The sequence below is a fragment of the Oncorhynchus tshawytscha genome, linkage group LG09 (genome assembly GCF_018296145.1).
Source record: "Oncorhynchus tshawytscha isolate Ot180627B linkage group LG09, Otsh_v2.0, whole genome shotgun sequence".
In the NCBI taxonomy this organism is placed as follows: domain Eukaryota; kingdom Metazoa; phylum Chordata; class Actinopteri; order Salmoniformes; family Salmonidae; genus Oncorhynchus; species Oncorhynchus tshawytscha.
This window is the reverse complement of record NC_056437.1, coordinates 1,552,963-1,571,105: the sequence shown is the minus strand read 5'-3', so window position 1 is coordinate 1,571,105 and position 18,143 is coordinate 1,552,963. Positions and strand designations below refer to the sequence as shown.

General features: G+C 47.6%; 1 protein-coding gene across 1 annotated transcript in view; it reads right to left on the bottom strand.

Annotated features, from left to right (window-relative positions):
• The window catches only part of cntfr (ciliary neurotrophic factor receptor), a 553,504-nt gene that overhangs the window by 106,643 nt on the left and 428,718 nt on the right, over positions 1-18,143 (bottom strand). The window contains exon 4 of the mRNA XM_042326362.1: positions 3,750-3,867. Within this exon, the coding sequence (XP_042182296.1) occupies positions 3,750-3,867 (118 nt within the window). The remainder of the gene's footprint in view (positions 1-3,749; positions 3,868-18,143) is intronic.

Here is an 18,143-nt window from a genome sequence, read left to right as displayed (position 1 = left end):
ATGTATTATTCCAGTCCAGGTGCAATTTAGATTTCAGCCACTAGATGGTAGCAGTGTATGCGCAACGTTTTAGACTGATCCAATTAAACAATTTATTTCAATACTGCCCAAATGTGCCTAATTTGTTATTTAATAACTTTTTATGTTCACAGTTGTGCACTCTCCTCAAACAATAGCATGGTATTATTTCACTGTAATAGCTACTGTAAATTGGACAGGGCAGTTAGATTAACAAGCTTTCTGCCAACATCAGATATGTTTATGTCCTGGGAAATGTTCTTGTTACTTACAACCTCATGCTAATCCCATTAGCCTACGTTAGCTCAGCTGTCCAGTGGACAGGGACACCGATCCCGACAAAGTTTTAATAAGGATCAGGGTGTGAATGATGGTCCATGGAGAGTTATCATTTCAGACAACAACAGGGTTCAGAGGGCCTAGTGGTTCTGTAAATTATTATGCAAATGAGATATATTGGCTGTACAACATTAATGAGGTTGCTAGGAGACCACCTGCTGGGGACAGAGAGGAAATATGGTTTCCTCCCCCTCTCCTTCCCTGATCCCCCACACCAGACCCTGCATTGAAGGCAAGAGGGTAGAGTGAGAGTAGAGAGAGAACTGAGAGAGAAAGAAGAAGAGAGAATGAGAGAGAGAGATTGATTGACAGAGCTACCCTGTGCCCTTAGATGCCTCTGAGAGAGAGGGAAGGAGACTGAGCGAGAGAGAAACTGAGAAAGAGAGAGAGTGAAGGAGAGATAGAGAGATAGAGCGAGGGAAAGATACTGATAGAGCGAGGGAAAGATAGAGAGAAAACAACAGAGGATGTGACAGAGATACCCAGTGTGTCCTCAGTGAGTCCTCTGAGGCATGGTGAAGTGAACTCTTAGCCCCAGCACTCAGACAGACAGACATACAGACAAACCTCTCTCTAGACTCTTCTCTCTCTGTGAGAGACAGGCAGACCTCTCTCTAGACTCTCCCCTCTCTGTGAGAGACAGGCAGACCTCTCTCTAGACTCTTCTCTCTCTGTGAGAGACAGACAGACAGTGCTCTTTCTAGACTCTTCTCTCTCTATGAGAGACAGACAGACCTCTCTCTAGACCCTCCCCTCTCTGTGAAAGAGGGAAAGACCTCTCTCTCTACACTCTCCCAATCAGTCTCTCTCTCTCTCTCTCTCTCTCTCTCTCTCTCTCTCTCTCGTGAACGAGATAATAAACAAAAGTGAAATAAACAATACAAATTAACAGCAACATTACACTCACAAAAGTTCCAAAATAATAAAGTAATGTCAAATGTCATATCTATATGCAGTGTTGTAATGATGTGCAAATAGTACAAAGGGGAAAATAAATAAACATAAATATGGGTTGTTTTTGAAATGGTGTTTGTTCTTCACTGGTTGCCCTTTTCATTTTGATAATTAGTGGGAATCAACCTAATTCCGTTCTGCATGCATTATTTGGTGTTTTACTGAGGCTATTTTTGCAGAATTCTGCATGCAGGTTCTGGCAGTCTTTAATAGTTGATTCTAAGACCTCTCTCTCTTATCTATGTATCACCTGACACAGAGACAGAATAAAAGGTGCAGGTTTACAGCTCCACATCTCTTTCTCTATCTCTCTCTCTCTCCCTTCTCTCTCTCTCTCTCTCTCCCTTCTCTCTCTCTCTGTATTTCTCTCTCCCCCTCTCTCTGTATCTCTCTCTCTCCCTTCTCTCTCTCTCTGTATCTCTCTCTCCCCCTCTCTCTGTATCTCTCTCTCCCTTCTCTCTCTCTCTCTCCCTTCTCTCTCTCTCTGTATCTCTCTCTCCCCCTCTCTCTGTATCTCTCTCTCTCCCTTCTCTCTCTCCATATCTCTCTCTCCCTTCTCTCTCTCTCTCTCTCCCTTCTCTCTCTCTCTGTATCTCTCTCTCTCCCTTCTCTCTCTCCATATCTCTCTCTCCCTTCTCTCTCTCTCTCCGTATCTCTCTCTCTGTATCTCTCTCTCTCTAAGGACTCCTTCCCTTAGAGATGACCCACCTGACATAGAACACAGAGAGACACAGAGTGACACAGAGACAGAGAGGCACAGAGACACAAAGAAACACAGTGAGACAGAGACACTGTCACACCCTGGCCATAGAGAGGCTTTTTATTCTCTATTTTGGATAGGCCAGGGTGTGACTACGGTGGGCATTCTATGTGTGTTCTCTATGTTTTGTATTTCTTTGTTTTTGGCCGGGTGTGGTTCTCAATCAGGGACAGCTGTCTGTCGTTGTCTCTGATTGAGAACCATACTTAGGCAGCCTTTTCCCACCTGTGTTTTGTGGGTAATTATTTTCCGTGTGTGTTTGTGTGCACCTCGGTTGTGTCACGTCCTTTGCTGTTTACCTGTTTTTCTTTTGTTTTTTTTCGGTTTCACTTTCATTAAAAGATGTGGAACTACATGCACACTGCGCCTTGGTTGATTTATGACAGGGAGTTTGAGGATAGCAAGCGTGACAGAATTACCCACCACAAGAAGACCAAGCAGCGTGCGCCAACCTGGAGCAAGAGTTTGACCGGGGAGGAGAGAATGGTAGAGGACAAGACCCGGTCACTGAAGCCCGGGAGGCAGCCCCCCAAAAAATGTTTGGGGGGCACATGGGGAGTGTGGCGGAGTCAGGTTGGAGACCTGAGCCCACTCCCCGTGCTTACTGGGGCGAGCAGGTGACAGGTCAGGCCTCGTGCTATGGGGTGATGCGCACTGTGTCTCGACCGAGTATTCACAGGCCGGTGTGCTCGCTGCATTTGCGGGTGGAAGCTGGCATCCAGCCAGAACGGGGGGGAGGCAGCTATGCGGTCGAGACTGCCAGTGCTCCTCCACAGCCCTGTGTATCCTGTAACTCGGCAAAGGAAGAGGCCGGCAGTATGTCTCCCCAGCCTGGTGAGTTCTGTGCCTGCTCCCAGAACCAAGTCTCCATCCTGTCCGGAGCTGCCAGAACCGCCCTCCTGTCCGGAGCTGCCAGAACCGCCGGTCAGTCCAGAGGCGCCAGAACCACCCGTCAGTCCAGAGGCGCCAGAGCCGCCTGTCAGTCCAGAGGCGCCAGAGCCGCCTGTCAGTCCGGAGCTGCCAGAGCCGCCCTCCTGTCCGTAGCTGCCAGAGCCGCCCTCCTGTCCAGAGCTGCCAGAGCCGCCCGTCAGTGCAGAGGCGCCAGAGCCTGCCTGTCAGTCCAGAGGCGCCAGAGCCGCCCGTCAGTCCAGAGGCACCAGTGCCGCCCGTCAGTCCGATGCTGCCAGAGCCGCCCGTCAGTCCGATGATGCCAGAGCCGCCCGTCAGTCCAGAGGCGCCAGAGCCGCCCATCAGTCCGGAGCCGCGAGAGCCGCCCATCAGTCCGGAGAGTTGCTGTCTGTCGTTGTCCCTGATTGAGAACCATACTTAGGTAGCCTTTTCCCACCTGTGTGTTGTGGGTAATTATTTTTCCGTGTGTGTTTGTGTGCACCTTGGTTGCGTCACGTTTTTTGCTGTTTACCTGTTTGTTATTTGGTTGTTTCTGTTTCACTTTCATTAAAAGATGTGGAACTACATGCACGCTGCTCATTGGTTGATTTATGACAGGGAGTTTGAGGATAGCGAGCGTGACAGACACACAGAGATAGAGAGACACAGAGGCACAGCGAAACAGACAGAGACTCACGAAGACAGAGAAACACAGAAACAGAGAGACACGGAGACAGAGACACACAGAGACAGAGAGACAATAAAATAAATAAAAGGTTTTGCTTCTTACTGGACGTTGACATCGAAGTCTGTGGGTATGGAGGTGGGGTGCTGAAGGTGCCAGCTACAGTAGAAGCCTTTAGGATAGGTGTTGGAGCGACACATCACCGTGGGTTCCCTAGGGGAAGCTGGAGAGACAGGCACAACAGAAGACAGGATGGTGAGTTTCCTTCATTCTTTGTCAGGTGAGAAAATACAGAGAGAGAATGGAGACATAGGGAGAGAGAAAAAGAGCAGAGGAGAGAGAGAAAAGAGAGGGAAGATAAGATAGATAGGTAGGTAGATAGGTAGGTAGGTAGGTAGGGAGGGAGGGAGGGAGGGAGGGAGGGATGAAAATGGAAGGGAAAAGAACACCCTGCACCACATCACCCCTGCACCACATCACCCCAGCACCACATCACCCCAGCACCACATCAACCCAGCATCCCAGCACCACATCACCACATCACCCGGGCACCACATCACCCCAGCACCCTAGCACCCCATTACCCCAACACCCCAGCACCCCAGCACCACATCTACCCAGCGCCACATTATCCCAGCACCACATCACCACATCTCCCAGCACCCCATCACCCCATCACCACATCATCCCAGCACCACATCACCACATCACTCCAGCACCACATCACCACATCACCCCATCACCACATCATCCCAGCACCACATCACCACAGGACCACATCACCACAGGACCACATCACCACAGGACCACATCACCACAGCACCACATCACCACAGGACCACATTACCCCATCATCCCAGCACCATATCATCACATCACCCCAACACCACATCACCACATCACTCCAGCACCACATCACCACATCACCACATCATCCCAGCACCACAACACCACAGGACCACATCACCACAGGACCACATCACCACAGGACCACATCACCACATCACCACAGGACCACATCACCACAACACCAAGGACCACATCACCACATCACCACAGGACCACATCACGACAGGACCACAGGACCACATCACCACAGGACCACAACACCTCAGGACCACATCACCACAGTACCACATCACCACAGCACCACATCACCACAGCACCACATCACCCCAGCACCACATCACCACATCACCACAGGACCACATCTCCACAACACCACATCACCACAGCACCACAGGACCATAACACCACAGGACCACAGGACCACATCAACACAGGACCACAGGACCACATCACCACAGGACCATAACACCACAGGACCACAGGACCACATCACCACAGGACCACATCACCACAGGACCATAACACCACAGGACCATAACACCACAGGACCATAACACCACAGGACCACATCACCACAGGACCACATCTCCACAACACCACATCTCCACAGGACCACATCACCACAGGACCACATCACCACAGGACCACAGGACCACATCTCCACAACACCACATCACCACAGCACCACAAGTACAATGCCTTGCAAAAGTATTCATTCCTCTAGGCCTTTTTCATATTTTGTTGCATTACAACCTGTAATTTAAATGGATTGTTATTTGGATTTCATGTAATGAACATACACAAAATAGTCCTAACTGGTGAAGTGAAATAAAAAAAAATGACTTGTTTCAAAAAGTTCTCAAAAATAAAAAAAAATAAAAAAGTGGTGAGTGCATGTGTATTCACCCCCTTTACTATGAAGCCCCTAAATAAGATCTGGTGCAACCAATTACCTTCAGAAGTCTCATAATTAATTAAATAAAGTCCACCTGTGTGCAATGTAAGTGTCACCCTTAACATATGGAAGAAGGTACTCCCGTCAGATGAGACCAAAATAGAGCTTTAAGGCCATCAAGGAAAATGCTATGTCTGGCACAAACCCAACACCTCTCATCACCCCAAGAATAACATGGTGGTGGCAGCATTATGCGGTGGGGAGGTTTTTCATTGGCAGGGACTGGGAAACTGTTTAGAATTGAATGATGGAAGGCGCTAAATACAGGGAAATTCTGGAGGGAAACCTGCGTCAGTCTTCCGGAGCTTTGCGACTGGGACGAAGGTTCACCTTCCAGCAGAACAATGACCCTAAGCATAGTTCTAAAGCAACACTTGAGTGGTTTAATTAAGGGAAGCATTTAAATGTATTGGAATGGCCTAGTCAAAGCGCAGACCTCAATCCAATTGAGAATCTGTGGTATGACTTAAAGATTGCTGTACACCAGCGGAACCCATCCAACTTGAAGGAGCTGGAGCAGTTTTGCCTTGAAGAATGGGCAAACATCCCAGTGGCTAGATGTGCCAAGCTTATAGAGACATACCCCAAGAGACTTGCAGCTGTAATTACTGCAAAAGTTGGCTATTACCTCTACTGTATTAAGCTTCCTATACCACTACATCTACTGTATTAAAGCTCTACATCTGTTCTCTATTAGACCTTAGTGCTGCTTTTGATACCATCAACCTCTGGCAGTCTCTATGGGTGAAACACAGGGTTCAATTCTCGGGCTGTCTCTTTTCTCTGTATATATCAACTATGTTGCTCTTGCTGGATACTCTGATCCACCTCTACGCAGACGACACCATTCTGTATACTTCTGGCCCGTCTTTGGACACTGTGTTAACTAACCTCCAAACGAACTTCAATGCCAACACTCCTTCCGTGGCCTCCAACTGCTCTTAAACGCTAGTAAAACCAAATGCATGCTTTTCAACCGTTTGCTGCCCGCACCCTGTCCAACATCACTACTCTGTACGGTTCTGACTGAATATGTGGACAACTACAAATACCTAGGTGTCTGGCTGGACTGTAAACTCTCCTTCCAGACTCATATTAAACTCCTCCAATCCAAAATTAAATCTAGAATTGGCTTCCTACTTTGCAACAAAGCCTCCTTCACTCACACCACCAAACATAGCCTCGTAAAACTGACTATCTTACCGATCCTCAACTTCGGCGATGTAATTTGCAAAATAGCTTCCAATACTCTACTCAGCAAACTGGATGCAGTCTATCATTTTGTCACCAATGCCCTTATACCACCCACCACTGCGACCTGTATGCTCTAGTCGGCTGGCCCTCGCTACATATTCGTCGCCAGACCCACTGGCTCCAGGTCATCTATAAGTCTATGCTAGGTAAAGCTCCTCCTTATCTCAGTTCACTGGTCACGATAACAACACCCACCCGTAGCACACGTTCCAGCAGGTGTATCTCACTGATCTTCCCCAAAGCCAACACCTCCTTTGGCCGCCTTTCCTTCCAGTTCTCTGCTGCCAATGACTGGAACGTATTGCAAAAATCACTGGACCTGGAGACTTACATTTCCCTCACTAACTTTAAACATCAGCTATCTGAGCAGCTAACAGATCGCTGCAGCTGTACATAGTCCATCTGTAAATAGCCCAACCAACAACCAATCTACCTACCTCATCCCCATATTGTACTTATGTACTATTCTGTTCTGTTGCACACCAGTATTTCTACTTGCACATCATCATCTGCTCATCTATCACTCCAGTGTTAATCTGCTAAATTGTAATTACTTTGCTACTATGGGCTATTTATTGCCTTACCTCCTCTCGCCATTTGCACACACTGTATATAGACTTAATATTATTTTTCTATTGTATTATTGACTGTATGTTTGTTTATTACATGTGTAACTCTATGTTGTTGTTGGTGTCGCGATGCTTTGCGTTATCTTGGCCAGGTCTCAGTTGTAAACGAGCACTTGTTCTCAATTAGCTTACCTGGTTAAATAAAGGTGACATTAAAAATAAAAATAATCGAACAGAACATTATTTTGGAGAGATTGGAAACCCAAATTGGTCTACACGGACTGGCCTGGTTTAGATCTTCTATGTCGGAAAGATATCAGTTTATCTCTGTGGATGGTTTGTCCTCTGCCAAATCAACTGTAAATGTCAGTGTTCCTCAAGGTTCCGTTTTAGGAACACTATTGTTTTCACTATATATTTTCATCGCTCCGACAGAAACAAACAACTTTCTGGTAAGAAGAGGGGCGGGGGCGTATGCTTTATGGTTAACGAGAGGTGGTGTGGTCACAACAACATACAGGAACTCAAGTCCTTCTGTTCACCTGATTTAGAATTCCTCACAATCAAATGTCGACCGCATTATCTACCACGGGAATTCTCTTCGATTATAATCACAGTCGTATATATCCCCCCCAAGCAGACACATCGATGTCTCTGAACGAACTTTATTTGACTCTTTGCAAACTGGAATCCACATATCCTGAGGCTGCATTCATTGTAGCTGGGGATTTTAACAAGGCTAATCTGAAAACAAGACTCCATAAATTGTATAAGCATATCGATTGCGCAACCAGGGCTGGTAAAACCTTGGATCATTGCTATTCTAACTTCCGCGATGCATATAAGGCCCTGCCCCGCCCTCCTTTCGGAAAAGCTGACCACGACTCCATTTTGTTGCTCCCTGCCTACAGACAAAAGCTAAAACAAGAAGCTCCCACGCTGAGGTCTGTTCAACGCTGGTCCAACCAATGTGATTCCACGCTCCAAGACTGCTTCCATCACGTGGACTGGGATATGTTTCGTATTGCGTCAAACAACAACATTGATGAATACGCTGATTCGGTGAGCGAGTTCCTTAGAATGTGCGTTGAAGATGTCGTTCCCATAGCAACGATTAAAACATTCCCAAACCAGAAACCGTGGATTGATGGCAGCATTCACGTGAAACTGAAAGCGCGAACCACTGCTTTTAATCAGGGCAAGGTGACTGGAAACATGACCGAATACAACAGTGTAGCTATTCCCTCCACAAGGCAATCAAACACGCTAAGCATCGGTATAGAGACAAAGTGGAATCGCAATTCAACGGCTCAGACACAAGAGTTATGTGGCAGGGTCTACAGTCAATCACGGATTACAAAAAGAAAACCAGCCCAGTCACGGACCAGGATGCCTTGCTCCCAGGCAGACTAAATAACTTTTTTGCCCGCTTTGAGGACAATACAGTGCCACTGACACGGCCCGAACCCAAAACATGCGGACTCTCCTTCACTGCAGCCGAGGTGAGTAAAATATTTAAACGTGTTAACCCTCGCAAGGCTGCAGGCCCAGACGGCATCCCCAGCCGCGCCCTCAGAGCATGCGCAGACCATCTGGCTGATGTGTTTACGGACATATTCAATCAATCCCTATCCCAGTCTGCTGTTCCCACATGCTTCAAGAGGGCCACCATTGTTCCTGTTCCCAAGAAAGCTAAGGTAACTGAGCTAAACGACTACCGCCCGTAGCACTCACTTCCGTCATCATAAAGTCCTTTGAGAGACTAGTCAAGGACCATATCACCTCCACCCTACCTGACACCCTAGACCCACTCCAATTTGCTTACCGCCCAAATAGGTCCACAGACGATGCAATCTCAACCACACTGCACACTGCCCTAACCCATCTGGACAAGAGGAATACCTATGTGAGAATGCTGTTCATCGACTACAGCTCAGCATTTAACACCATAGTACCCTCCAAACTCGTCATCAAGTTCGAAACCCTGGGTCTCGACCCCGCCCTGTGCAACTGGGTACTAGACTTCCTGACGGGCCGCCCCCAGGTGGTGAGGGTAGGTAACAACATCTCCACCCCACTGATCCTCAACACTGGGGCCCCACAAGAGTGCGTTCTGAGCCCTCTCCTGTACTGCCGGTTCACCTACGACTGCGTGGCCATGCACGCCTCCAACTCAATCATCAAGTTTGCGGACGACAACAGTGGTAGGCTTGATTACCAACAACGACGAGATGGCCTACAGGGAGGAGGTGAGGGCCCTCTGAGTGTGGTGTCAGGAAAATAACATCACACTCAACGTCAACAAAACTAAGGAGATCATTGTGGACTTCAGGAAACAGCAGAGGGAACACCCCCTTATCCACATCAATGGAACAGTAGTGGAGAGGGTAGCAAGTTTTAAGTTCCTCGGCGTACACATCACAGACAAACTGAATTGGTCCACCCACACAGACAGCATCGTGAAGAAGGCGCAGCAGCGCCTCTTCAACCTCAGGAGGCTGAAGAAATATGGCTTGTCACCAAAAGCACTCACAAACTTCTACAGATGCACCATCGAGAGCATCCTGTCGGGCTGTATCACCGCCTGGTACGGCAACTGCTCCGCCCACAACCGTAAGGCTCTCCAGAGGGTAGTGAGGTCTGCACAACGCATCACCGGGGGCAAACTACCTGCCCTCCAGGACACCTACACCACCCGATGTCACAGGAAGGCCATAAAGATCATCAAGGACAACAACCACCCGAGCCACTGCCTGTTCACCCCGCTATCGTCCAGAAGGCGAGGTCAGTACAGGTGCATCAAAACTGGGACCGAGAGACTGAAAAACAGCTTCTATCTCAAGGCCATCAGACTGTTAAACAGCCACCACTAACATTGAGTGGCTGCTGCCAACACACTGACTCAACTCCAGCCACTTTAATAATGGGAATTGATGGGAAATGATGTAAAATATATCACTAGCCAATTTAAACAATGCTACTTAATATAATGTTTACATACCCTACATTATTTATCTCTCATATGTATACGTATATACTGTATATACGTATATACTGTACTCTATATCATCTACTGCATCCTTATGTAATACATGTAACACTAGCCACTTTAACTATGCCACTTTGTTTACATACACATCTCATATGTATATACTGTACTCGATATCATCTACTGTATCTTGCCTATGCTGCTCTGTACCGTCACTCATTCATATATCCTTATGTACATATTCTTTATCCCCTTACACTGTGTATAAGACAGTAGTTTTGGAATTGTTAGTTAGATTACTTGCTCGTTATTACTGCATTGTCGGAACTAGAAGCACAAGCATTTCGCTACACTTGCATTAACATCTGCTAACCATGTGTATGTGACAAATACAATTTGATTTGATTTTACTTCTTGGTAATGTCATTTGGAAACATGATGTTAACTTTCACTGCTATGCAGATGACACACAGCTGTACATTTCGATGAAACATGGCGAAGCCCCAAAATTGCCCTCCCTGGAAGCCTGTGTTTCAGACATAAGGAAGTGGATGGCTGCAAATGTTCTACTTTTCTTGGACAAAACAGAGATGCTTGTTCTAGGTCCCAAGAAACAAAGAGATCTTCTATTGAATAGGACAATTAATCTTGATGGTTGTACAGTTGTCTCAAATAAAATTGTGAAGGACCTCGACATTACTCTGGACCCTGATATCTCTTTTGACGAACATATCAAGACTGTTTCAAGGACAGCTTTTTTTCATCTACTAACATTGCTAAAATCAGGAACTTTCTGTCCAAAAATGATGCAGAAAAATTCATCCATGCTTTTGTCACTTCTAGGTTAGACTACTGCAATGCTCGACTTTCTGGCTACCCGGATAAAGCACTAAATAAACTTCAGTTAGTGCTAAATACGGCTGCTAGAATCCTGACTATAACCAAAACATTTGATCATATTACTCCAGTTCTAGCCTCTCTACACTGGCTTCCTGTCAAAGCAAGGGCTGATTTCAAGGTTTTACTGCTAACCTACAAAGCATTACATGGGCTTGCTCCTACCTATCTCTCTGATTTGGTCCTGCCGTACATACCTACACGTACGCTACGGTCACAAGACGCAGGCCTCCTAATTGTCCCTAGAATTTCTAAGCAAACAGCTGGAGGCAGGGCTTTCTCCTATAGACCTCCAGTTATATGGAACGGTCTGCCTACCCATGTGAGAGACGGTCTCAACCTTTAAGTCTTAATTGAAGACTCATCTCTTCAGTAGGTCCTATGAGTGTAGTCTGGCCCAGGGGTGTGAAGGTGAACGGAAAGGCACTGGAGCAACGAACCGCCCTTGCTGTCTCTGCCTGGCCGGTTCCCCTCTCGCCTCTGGGATTCTCTGCCTCTAACCCTATTACAGGGGCTGAGTCACTGGCTTGCTGGTGCTCTTCCATGCTGTCCCTGGGAGGGGTGCGTCACCTGAGTGGGCTGAGTCATTGGCTTGCTGGTGCTCTTCCATGCTGTCCCTGGGAGGGGTGCGTCACCTGAGTGGGCTGAGTCATTGGCTTGCTGGTGCTCTTCCATGCTGTCCCTGGGAGGGGTGCGTCACCTGAGTGGGCTGAGTCATTGGCTTGCTGGTGCTCTTCCATGCTGTCGCTAGGAGGGGTGCGTCACTTGAGTGGGTTGAGTCACTGACGGGATCTTCCTGTGCCGTGGGGGAAATCTTTGTGGGCTATACTCGGTTGGTGGTTGAAAAATATCCCTCTAGTGGTGTGGGGGCTGTACTTTGGCAAAGTGGGTGGGGTTATGTCCTGCCTGTTTGGCCCTGTCCTAGGGCTCAGGTCCTCCCGAGAGAGAGAAATAAATAAAATAAAAAATTCCTAGCCACCGTGCTTCTACACCTGCATTGCTTGCTGTTTGGGGTTTTAGGCTGGGTTTCTGTACAGCACTTTGTAACATCAGCTGATGTAAGAAGGGCTTTATAAATACATTTGATTGATTAAGCTGCCTGCTCTCCAGGACATCTATAGCACCCTTTGTCAAAGGAAGGCCAAGAAGATCATCAAGGACCTCACTGTAAGAAAATGCCTGCCCACTCCCCCTCCACTCTCCTCAACTCCTCCCCCACTACCCATCCACTCTCCTCCACTCTCCTCCACTCCCCTTCCACTCCCCTCCCCTCCACTTAACTTCCTCGCCACTCCCTCCTCCACTCCCTCCTCCACTCTCCTCAACCTCCCCTCCAATCCCTCCTCCACTCCCCCTCCACTCCCTCCTCCACTCTCCTCTCCTCCACTCTCCTCCAGTCCCTCTCCACTCTCCTCTCCTCCACTCGCTCTCCACACTCCTCCACTCCCCCTCCACTCCCTCTTCCACTCTCCTCTCCTCCACTCTCCTCCAGTCCCTCTCCACTGTCCTCTCCTCCACTCGCTCTCCACACTCCTCCACTCCCCCTCCACTCCCTCTTCCACTCTCCTCTCCTCCAATCGCTCTCCACACTCCTCCACTCCCCCTCCACTCTCCTTTCCTCCAGTCTCCTCTCCTCCACTCCCCCTTCACTCCCTACTCCACTCTCCTCTCCACCATTCTCCTCAACTCCTCTCCACTCCCTCCTCCACTCCCTCCTCCACTCTCCTCAACCTCCCCTCCAATCCCTCCTCCACTCCCCCTCCACTCCTCTCCTCCACTCCCTCTCCACACTCCTCCAGTCCCTCTCCACTCTCCTCTCCTCCACTCCCTCTCCACACTCCTCCACTCCCCCTCCACTCTCACCTCCTCCACTCCCTCTCCACACTCCTCTACTCCCCCTCCACTTTCCTCTCCTCCACTCTCCTCCACTCCCCCTCTACTCTCCTCCACTCCCCCTCGACTCCACCTGCATTCCCCCTCCACTCTCCTTCCACTATACTCCCTCTCCTCTCCTCTCCTCCACTCCACTCCCCCTCCACTCTCCTCCACTCCCCCTCCACTCTCCTCCACTCCCCCTCCACTCTCTCTCCACTCCCCCCTCCACTATACTCCATCTCCTCCACTCCCTCTCCACTCTCCTCCACTCCCTCTCCGCTATACTCCCTCTCCTCCACTCCCTCTCCACTCTCCTCCAGTCCCTCTCCACTCTCCTCCAGTCCCTCTCCACTCTCCTCTCCTCCACTCACTCTCCACACTCCTCCACTCCCCCCTCCACTCTCCTCTCCTCCACTCTCCTCTCCCCAACTCCCCCTCCACTCTCCATCCACTATACTCCCTCTCCACTCCTCCCGTCTCAATCGCACCCAATTAACCAACATTCTGACAGTCAGTAGTTTGGGGAATCTCAGTCAATCAGATTCTAAACACAGCCGCAATAATTACTTTTTACTCCAGAGAATAACTACAGATCATACCACCCTGAAGTTCCACCCATCAGATCATACCACCCTGAAGTTCCACCCATCAGATCATACCACCCTGACGTTCCACCCATCAGATCATACCACCCTGAAGTTCCACCCATCAGATCATGCCACCCTGAAGTTCCACCCATCTCAATCTCACTCATTGAACCAACACTCCAATTGAGGGCATCTCAATCTAATCAGCTTCCATAAACTCAATTGCCTGCTTCGCTAATGTCTAAGTACTCAGTTAAGTCAGGATTTATTGGCATCAATCAATCTAACTTCACAAATTCCACAACACTTAAAAGTTGAAGAACATTGAATAACTTTATTGATTACTGGAAACGTTACGCTACAGACTGACCACATCAGAGGGGAAAGGGGGAGTGGAAAACATTGTTGTGAATGAATGGGAATTGTGTTGTTTCTGTGTAGTGATTTATTCTGAGCAGCAGGTCCCATTCATTAGTCATATCGAGGCAGATCAATAGGTCCACTAAGCTGTGTTCTTTGAACAGAGCAGGAGCAATGGGATGACATCACCACTCACTCCACAGAGGCTGTGTACTTGTTAACAGTGTCTTTGTACTAATGTCATGCCTACTCATGTATACTGTACCTCACTGCAAAGGGACTGGGGGGGAGCATGGAGCATAATTCTAAATTCATATCATTCTGTGTAACATTCCCACCACTCTGTGTAACATTCCCACCACTCTGTGTAAACATTCCCACCACTCTGTATAACATTCCCACCACTCTGTATAACATTCCCACCACTCTGTGTAACATTCCCACCACTCTGTGTAACATTCCCACCACTCTGTGTAACATTCCCATCATTCTGTGTAACATTCCCACCACCCTGTGTAACATTCCCACCACTCTGTGTAACATTCCCACCACTCTGTGTAACATTCCCATCATTCTGTGTAACATTCCCACCACCCTGTGTAACATTCCCACCACCCTGTGTAACATTCCCACCACTCTGTGTAACATTCCCACCACTCTGTATAACATTCCCACCACTCTGTGTAACATTCCCATCATTCTGTGTAACATTCCCACCACTCTGTGTAACATTCCCACCACTCTGTATAACATTCCCACCACTCTGTGTAACATTCCCACCACTCTGTGTAACATTCCCACCACTCTGTGTAACATTCCCACCACTCTGTGTAACATTCCCATCATTCTGTGTAACATTCCCACCACTCTGTGTAACATTCCCACCACTCTGTGTAACATTCCCACCACTCTGTGTAACATTCCCACCACTCTGTGTAACATTCCCACCACTCTGTATAACATTCATATCATTCTGTATAACATTCCCACAACTCTGTGTAACATTCATATCATTCTGTATAACATTCATATCATTCTGTATAACATTCCCACCACTCTGTGTAACATTCCCACAACTCTGTGTAACATTCCTATCACGCTTCCTTTCCTCTGGGAGGCATTCCTCCTCTAAGCTCCACCGCAGGGGACCTTCCTATAGCTCTGAACGAGGGCAAGAGAGGCCTCACTCTGCCAATCAGGAAGCATGACAGAGCAAACTTTCAGCCATGAACTCCACTGCATACTATCCATAGTAAGTAAGCCGTGTCTGAGCCAGAACGGCCCGTAGGGCACTAGTCTATCTCCTATTTCTGTAGAGAGACAGCTTGATGTACAGGACACCCCCTGGACAGGACACTAGTATATCTCCTGTTTCTGTAGTGAGACAGCTTGATGTACAGGACACCCCCTGGTCAGGACACTAGTATATCTCCTGTTTCTGTAGAGAGGCAGCTTGATGTACAGGACACCCCCTGGACAGGACACTAGTATACATATCATCCATGCCATCACCAGTACCTCCAGACCAGCACAACACACGGCCCAGGGAACCACAGATAATAGACAAACCCCAAAGACACATTCTAACCACCCCAATGACACATATTCAAACCACCCAAAGACAGACATACTAACCACCCAAAGACAGAGACTCTAACCACCCAAAGACACACATTCTAACCACCCAAAGACACACCTTCTAACCACCCACATTCTAACCACCCCATAGACACACATTCTAACCACCCACATTCTAACCACCCCAAAGACAGACATTCTAACCACCCCAAAGACACACATTCTAACCACCCCAAAGACAGACATTCCATCCACCCCAAAGACAGACATTCTAACCACCCCAAAGACAGAGATTCTAACCACCCCAAAGACACACATTCTAACCACCCCAAAGACAGACATTCCATCCACCCCAAAGACACACATTCTAACCACCCCAAATACACACATTCTAACCACCCCAAAGACAGACATTCTAACCACCCCAAAGACACACATTCTAACCACCCAAAGACAGACATTCTAACCACTCCAAAGACACACATTCTAACCACCCCAAATACACACATTCTAACCACCCCAAAGACACACATTCTAACCACCCCAAAGACACACATTCTAACCACCCCAAAGACACACATTCTAACCACCCCAAATACACACATTCTAACAACCCCAAAGACAGACATTCTAACCACCCCAAAGACAGACATTCTAACCACCCCAAAGACACACATTCTAACCACCCACATTCTAACCACCCCAAATACACACATTCTAACCACCCAAAGACACACATTCTAACCACTCCAAAGACAGACATTCTAACCACCCACATTCTAACCACCCCAAAGACACACATTCTAACATCCCCAAAGACACACATTCTAACCACCCCAAAGACACACATTCTAACCACCCACATTCTAACCACCCCATAGACACACATTCTAACCACCCACAGTCTAACCACCACAAATACAGACATTCTAACCACCCAAAGACAGACATTCTAATCATCGCCAAAGACACACATTCTAATCACCCCAAAGACACACATTCTAACCACCCCAAAGACACACATTCTAACCACCCCAAAGACACACATTCTAACCACCCCAAAGACACACATTCCAACCAGCCTAAAGACACACATTCTAACCACCCCAAAGACACACATTCTAACCACCTAAGACAGACATTCTAACCACCCCAAAGACACACATTCTAACCACCCACAATCTAACCACCCCAAAGACACACATTCTAACCACACAAAGACACCCATTCTAACCACCCCAAAGACACACATTCTAACCACCCCAAAGACACATTCTAACCACCCACATTCTAACCACACTAAAGACACACATTCTAACCACCCAAAGTCAGACATTCTAACCACCCCCAAAGACAGACATTCTAACCACCCCAAAGACAGACATTATAACCACCCCAAAGACACACATTCTAACCATCCCAAAGACACACATTCTAACCACCCACATTCTAACCACCCCAAAGACAGACATTGTAACCACCCAAAGACAGACATTCTAACCACCCCAAAGACAGACATTCTAACCACCCCCAAAGACAGACATTCTAACCACCCAAAGACAGACATTGTAACCACCCAAAGACAGACATTCTAACCACCCCAAAGACAGATATTCTAACCACCCCCAAAGACAGACATTCTAACCACCCAAAGACAGACATTCTAAACACCCCAAAGACAGACATTCTAACCACCCCAAAGACAGACATTCTAACCACCCCAAAGACAGACATTCTAACCACCCCAAAGACAGACATTCTAACCACCCCCAAAGACAGACATTCTAACCACCCCAAAGACAGACATTCTAAACACCCCAAAGACAGACATTCTAACCACCCCAAAGACAGACATTCTAACCACCCCAAAGACAGACATTCTAACCACCCACATTCTAACCACCCCAGAAACACTCATTCTAACCACCCCAAAGACACACATTCTAACCACCCACATTCTAACCACCCCAGAAACACTCATTCTAACCACCCCAAAGACACACATTCTAACCACCCACATTCTAACTACCCCTAACCATCCTCTCTCTCTCTCTTTCTTTCTCTGTTTCTCACTCAACACCAACCAGACACTAATGAGAAGGCTCAAACACACCAAATTGCTTTTGCTTCTCTTTTGCAACCTAGCTACGACGTCATTGTTCTTTTAATTTTGGTAGTTTGCAGAATGATCCTGAGATGACCACTGATATCACTACTTCGCTTCTTTCAATTCACTGGTTTCATCTGTTAAACAGCCAGCAATATCAACTCAATGTGCTGCAGAGGCTATGACTGTTTTTAGGGCATTGAACAGAGCCCTTAAGGCTTCAGCTAAACGTGGATTGAACAGTAGCCCTTAAGGCTTCAGCTAAACGTGGATTGAAGAGAATGCCTTAAGGCTGCAGATAAACGTGGACCTTCAGTCACCTCTGACCATGTTGTTCAGAACATTATTAAATGTGGTTACAACCTGTGGATGTTTACAAGTCAGTCTCCACACAAGAACATACAATAAATGCTAGATATAGTAGGTCAGAATGGCCCTACGGCAAATGACATGATCACAATGAGACAGCACAGTAGCAA